Source organism: Cupressus sempervirens, chromosome 10 (assembly GCF_028749045.1).
Source record: "Cupressus sempervirens isolate cs-2001-9-10 chromosome 10, ASM2874904v1, whole genome shotgun sequence".
NCBI classification, from domain to species: Eukaryota; Viridiplantae; Streptophyta; class Pinopsida; order Cupressales; family Cupressaceae; genus Cupressus; species Cupressus sempervirens.
In genome coordinates this window covers 188630537-188636512 of record NC_143127.1, presented here as the reverse complement: position 1 = coordinate 188636512, position 5976 = coordinate 188630537, and the positions used below count along the sequence as shown (strand labels likewise).

Genomic DNA, 5976 nt, shown 5'->3' with positions numbered 1-5976 from the left:
TGCAGTCAATCTGGTATCTAGATTTATGCAGGAACCAAAAGAAACTCATTGGTTGGCTGCCAAAAGAATTTTACGATACATTCGTGACACCATTTAGTATGGCATTTATTATAGTTACAAGTCCTCAGTTTCTTTGATTGTCTTTACAAATTCAGATTGGGTAGGTGATATAGATGATAAGAAATCTAACAGTAACAGATTTCCACAATCCATTTGTAAAGTACTAAGTTTTCTAGATTTGATTGTGTTTGTTTATTTCATCAACGTTTCGGATCACACTACATGATCCATCATCAGGATAAGAAAGTGCAGGATAGTAAGATATGCAGACTGAACCTTTCTCAAGAATTATAAGAAGAGAAGGGGGAAGCTCGTAAAACCATGCAATACAAAATTCATGGTTTTACGAGCTTCCCCCTTCTCTTCTTATAATTCTTGAGAAAGGTCCAGTCTGCATATCTTACTATCCTGCACTTTCTTATCCTAATGATGGATCATGTAGTGTGATCCGAAACGTTGATGAAATAAACAAACACAATCAAATCCAGAAAACTTAGTACTTGATAAGAAATCTACTGGTGGTTATATTTTTCAGCTTGGGTCAGGTCCAATTACATGGAGTAGCAAAAAACAAACTACTACATCATTGTCCTCATGTGAAATAGAATATAGAGCAACAAAAGAAGCTAGAAAGGAAGCAGTTTGGATTCACAACCTTTTATTTGAGATTGATTTTGCATAGAGTTCAGCTACTCCTTTGTATTGTGATAATCAAAATGCTATCCAAGTTGCAAATAATCTTATTTTTCATGCTAAAAAAAACACATTGAGATTGATGTTCACTATATTCAGAATCTTGTTCAAGAAAATTTTGTTAATCTCCATTTTTGTCCAAGTGAAGACCAAGCAATAGACATATTTATTAAGAGTATGCTTGAGGCCAAATTTCTAAAACTACGAGGCATGCTAGGCATGATTGAGGTGAACATTAAGGGGGGATAGTTATCTAATGTTCCCCTCTCTTCTTTTTTTTATGTTGGAAATGGGTACCAAACAAGGCTCAATGTCGGGACCTATCCTGTCTAAATTTTTTATTGTAATTTCTCCCACACATTATCATTAGTGGTAGAAATTAAAGGAGGGTGTTAGCAACAGTCAACATTATCCTAACAAGATAGGAATGTCATCCATGAAACTAGGTCATACAACATTATCTTAACAAGATAGGAATGTCCTCCATGAAACTAGGTCATACAGCATTATCCACTTATCCTCTAGAAACGTCTTCTATTAATGCCCTTATCTCATAGGCTCTCAATATATAAAGGCCATTGCATAGGTTTGTATGCAATCAGTTTGTGAATAAAATTTGTTTGAGATGTTGATGTTCTTAAGTTTGTTCTATGCTGCTGTTATATTCTCTTTTGTTTATGTTTTCATCAAAAGCAATCTGAAGACTTTGCTTAACTACAAATCATGAAATTCATAACTACAGTTAAGGCAGTATTGAATGACTTTCAAAGATCCAGGGCAACGGCACATATAACATCACCGTGGAGGCCCCATGGCCTCTCAAGGCGACTCCATTTGATTGCTCCGCCTCTCTCGTTGGGAGCTTCCGCGAAATGAATGGTTCATAAGGCACAACACTTGGTGAAGGTTTTGCAAATGGGGTTGCAAGCTTTGGGTTTAACTGTGGAGGAAACTCCGTAGTTAAGCGCGCTCAGGCTGGAGTAGTACTGGGATGGGTGACCTCCCGGGAAGTCTCGGTGCTTCACCCCTGTGAGCATCACCTAGATCCAATGAGTGCTAAGTGTTCCATTTATTCTCATGAGAGATGGATTCATGTTGAATCACTACTCATGAAACATGGGTCATCGAGTTTGACTCAAAAATCACACAGTTAAATCTTGATATTCACATCACAATTTGACTAGCTGTGGAAATCATCTCCTACTTATCAACTTTCATCCACTTCGTCGTCCCACTTGATAAAATATAATGTCTCGTGTCAAACGTTTAGCGGCCCCTACCACACGCACCTTATTTCGCCCACTATCATACTCAATCAAACCTCTATCAGAAAACTCTTTAAACCACACATGCGTATGTACCAGACAATCCCAACTATTAAATCTATCTTCCATCATTTCCCAAGACTTGGTCAAAGGATCAAAAAACTTGAAAGCTTCCTTCATAAGAGCTGCCCATTACATAAAACTTGCCATCAGCAAAGAAGCTTTCATCAGAGAAAGGGTAAGTTATCATGTGAGGAAGAGTATCCCACTTGTCCTCCACTTTGTAAACTGAAGCGCCACGGAGGCATTTGGGGCGCTTGTCATTACGACAGCCTCCGCCAACATAAATGAGTCCCCCCTGCTCATCCACCGCGCTCACAAATACATTCACCCGTCCGGGTACGCTGCTGCCCTTCCGCCATTTAGAAGAAGAAAAATCGTACAACCATGTACAACTTCTTTCATAACGGCGAACGAAATCTGTTATCAAAACCAATTTTTCTTTCACGAAATACAAATGACAGCGAACGGTCCTTTCTTTTGTCGGAAGGGGTGGTAAGGTTTTGCATGAGTTCCTCTCTGGGTCGTAGATTGTGACTCTGCCCCACATGCTGTCTATAGTGTGGAATACACAAATCCGTTGTTCGGAAATCTTTAATCTTTTTCTTTCTTGATAAAATTGGGGACTTTTTAATGCAGTATTCCAGCTTTTGGAGACACAGCTGACATTGTGATGGGAGCTTAACTCGACTCTGAGCAAGCATTCCCACCCAAGTTCATCTGGAAGACAATGAAACAGAGATCCCATCGCTAAATAGTGTTGGAGAGAATAAGAATGATATGAATCTGAGTTTCTATATGCTTTTCTTTGTGTTTTTCAATATTATTTGATATTTTCTATTTATAAGCAAGTATTCTAATTATTTTAATCTATGCCGACAAGGTTATTTGGATCTTTTTATTAATAAAGAGACATCTTAAATTTATTTATTTATTTAATTGTTTTTGATGGTGGCCTTTCATGAAATCTATTTGGCACTAGTGATCCTATTCTACTAATAGCTAAGAAGCTAAGAGGATTATGGAGATTATTAATCTATTCAATCAATCTCTCTAACTATTAAATATTTTTTAAATATTTTTATGTGATTGTATTTCTAATAATTTTATGTGATTGTAGCCAAAATATAATTTTCTTTATTTATTATCTTCAAACATATTTGATTTTATTTGTACAATCTATTTTTATTTTTTTATTTTAAATAAAACTACTGTAGTAGAATTAAATTAAAATTTATATTCAAGATTATCTTTAAAAAGTAGTGCAAAAAATATATTCTATTTAATAAATGTTTTTATGTGATTGTATTTCTAGTACTTTTGTGTGATTATAGCTAAATGTAATTTTCTTTATTTGTTATCTTCAAAGATATTTGATTTTATTTATACAATCTATTTTTATTTTATTTTTTAAAATAAAACTAGTGTAATAGATTTTTGTTTTTGTTTTCCTTGATTCTCTTGCATCCTAATGATGGATCATGTAGTATGATCCGAAACATTGATGACAAAAAACTCACACAATCATGCCCAGAAATCAAATATGACATTAGTGTAGTAGAGTTAAATTAAAATTTATATTTAAAGCTATCTTAAAAAAGAGGTTGAAACAAATATATTATTTATGTATCTGAAAAATATAAACTAAAATATAGATTTTATCAATTATCTACACTCATTTACCATGAGAGAGGTTCCACCTCTAATCTTGAAGACACCTCATGATACCCATCCTAGATAATAAGAAACTAAAACACACTTTGTAGTATCTATTTTGAATGTGTTTATGTTCTTCCTTAGTTGCGGAGGAGATAAGGAGTTAACCTCCTTTGATTTTTGTACTAATAGTTAGAGCTCTTTATGCTATGAAATTTCTAAATGGTCATTATTTTGATGTCTATGAATAATTCTATAAATATTATTTTCTTGGTGAATTATTTGTTTTTCTTTTCTCACAAACTCTTTACAAACATTAATATACATGCATATGAAAACTTGATTTCTATTAAAATTCACATTATTTTAAGGAATTCTAAAATCTTGATGATTATCAAAGTTATGTCTTCATTCCTACAATGAAATTTTTGATGGGAATAAATTTACTTGTAATTTTTTGTTTGTGTGTTGGATTTGATCATTTTAATATTTAAAAAATTGTGTCCTTTGAAATCATTTTGTATGGTGTTTAGGTTTCTTGTTTCTTACTCAAATATAAAATAAATAAAGGTAAATCTACATACTTAATTTATATATCCCAAGACACAACAAAAAAATTTGAATGCTAAAATATAAAATCTGAGTATTGAATTTCGTAAAAGGTTATCAAACTATTACACAAATCAATCAAATAAAAATATACATAAGGATGACAGATGTTTGTTACTAGAACATAATGGTCAATCACATTTTCGTTTATTACTAATATAATCTTTGTTGAAGTTGATGACAAATCAACCCCGCATCTCCCAAGAGTCACCTGCATGCAAATACCTATTACAGAAGAGAGAAGCAAAAAGCTATGGAGGCAGGAATTGCCAAATCCATAGATGAAATATTCTTGATGAGAAAAAAGAGAGATTGCTATTGTCAAAAGTCAAGTATCTCAATGAATGTTTACAATGAGAGATCTTTCATTTAAAGGAGATCAAAACCCTAAAAAGGTCTAACCTAGGTTGCATCAAAATAATTAATAAAAGAATTAATTATTAGATGTCTAAAGTTTAGCTTATGTGACTAGAGTTAATTAGAAATATCTAATTGCTCTAACACCCCCCACACACTTAAGATAAACTTAGGGAGTAGCTAAAAACCTAGAAATTATTGCTGAAAATAGAATTGGGTCTTGGAAAACAAGGCTTGATGAGGTACCCAAGCACAATCAAATCTCTGAAAAGAAGAGAAATAGAGAAAACCACATGGGAAAAACCCTACTCCAAAATGAGATGGAAATAATGCTAAAAAGAAACTAGTGAAGAACTGAAGAAGCCTCCAAACTAGGGAATGTACCAGAAGATAGGAAAAAAAGATGATCATGAAGAACATCACTGAAGCATGTAGAAGTTGTGAAGCTCTATCAAAAGTAACTATTGATCTGAAAAACTTGACTAGGTAGAGAAGATTGTAATCTACATCAAATCAGGAGGCACACAAAGGCAAACAACTAAACTCGAAGATACAGATGGCATGAAAACCCAAAGCCTAAAGAACTGATCAATTGAACCAAGGAAGCATGAGAAACAATAGAAGAACCCCCCCCCCCCCCAATGTAGACAAGAGTGAGCTGACAAGCAACTGAAAAATTGGGCCAAAAGAACTGCATGTCAAGGAACCACGATCAAGATGCAAAAAAGAGTACATATGTGTGTACTAAGCTGATCAATCTCAGACATTTCATAAGGTTAATGTTACCGAAGGGACACTCACTAGACAAAGGAAGATGGCACAAAAAGCCAAAATGTCAACCCCCCATGGCACTTTATCAAAGTAGTGCATGTACAATAAGGCACAAGATATGGTGAGTCCCAAGAATATAGTAATTCGCACAAGTGTCCTTAGATGACACTACTCAAATTAGAAGGCAAAACAAGGCAAAAAATTAAAATGAAAACACAGATGTAATATGGCACTTTATCCCAATGTATTTGCAAGAATGCATACAAATGATGTCTAAAATAGACCAGAAGAGACATAAGACTAATACAATGGATAGTACAAGTCATGACAATTCATTTGAAGCAAAGAAATTGATCCCTGAACCTGAAACAACCAAGATATCTACCAGAATGCAAAAATGTAGAAGATTGAATAGAATGTACTTGGAGCAGAATTTGGATAAACAAACAACATCACTAGAAAGAGCTCAGAAAGACCTTTGCAACAATATAAAGAATTCTCAAAT

At 33.9% G+C, this 5976-nt stretch overlaps 1 protein-coding gene across 1 annotated transcript; it reads right to left on the bottom strand.

Annotated features, from left to right (window-relative positions):
- Positions 1–1967: 1967 nt before the first annotated feature.
- LOC149533272 (F-box/kelch-repeat protein At1g80440-like) lies at positions 1968–2826 on the bottom strand. The gene is made up of 2 exons (XM_089805832.1): positions 2226–2826; positions 1968–2089 (listed from the first exon to the last, which is right to left on the bottom strand). The coding sequence occupies exons 1-2, from the start codon at positions 2824–2826 to the stop codon at positions 1968–1970; spliced, it is 723 nt and encodes a 240-aa protein (XP_089661958.1).
- Between the last annotated feature and the right edge of the window lie 3150 nt (positions 2827–5976).

Excerpts from the sequence above, each read along its gene's own strand:
- LOC149533272 (XM_089805832.1), bottom strand. The coding sequence starts at position 2,826 with ATGGGATCTCTGTTTCATTGTCTTCCAGATGAACTTGGGTGGGAATGC. Across the intron at positions 2,090-2,225 it reads TGAAAGCTTCTTTGCTGATG|AGTTTTCTGATAGAGGTTTG; the intron begins GCAAGTTTTATG and ends TGTGGTTTAAAG.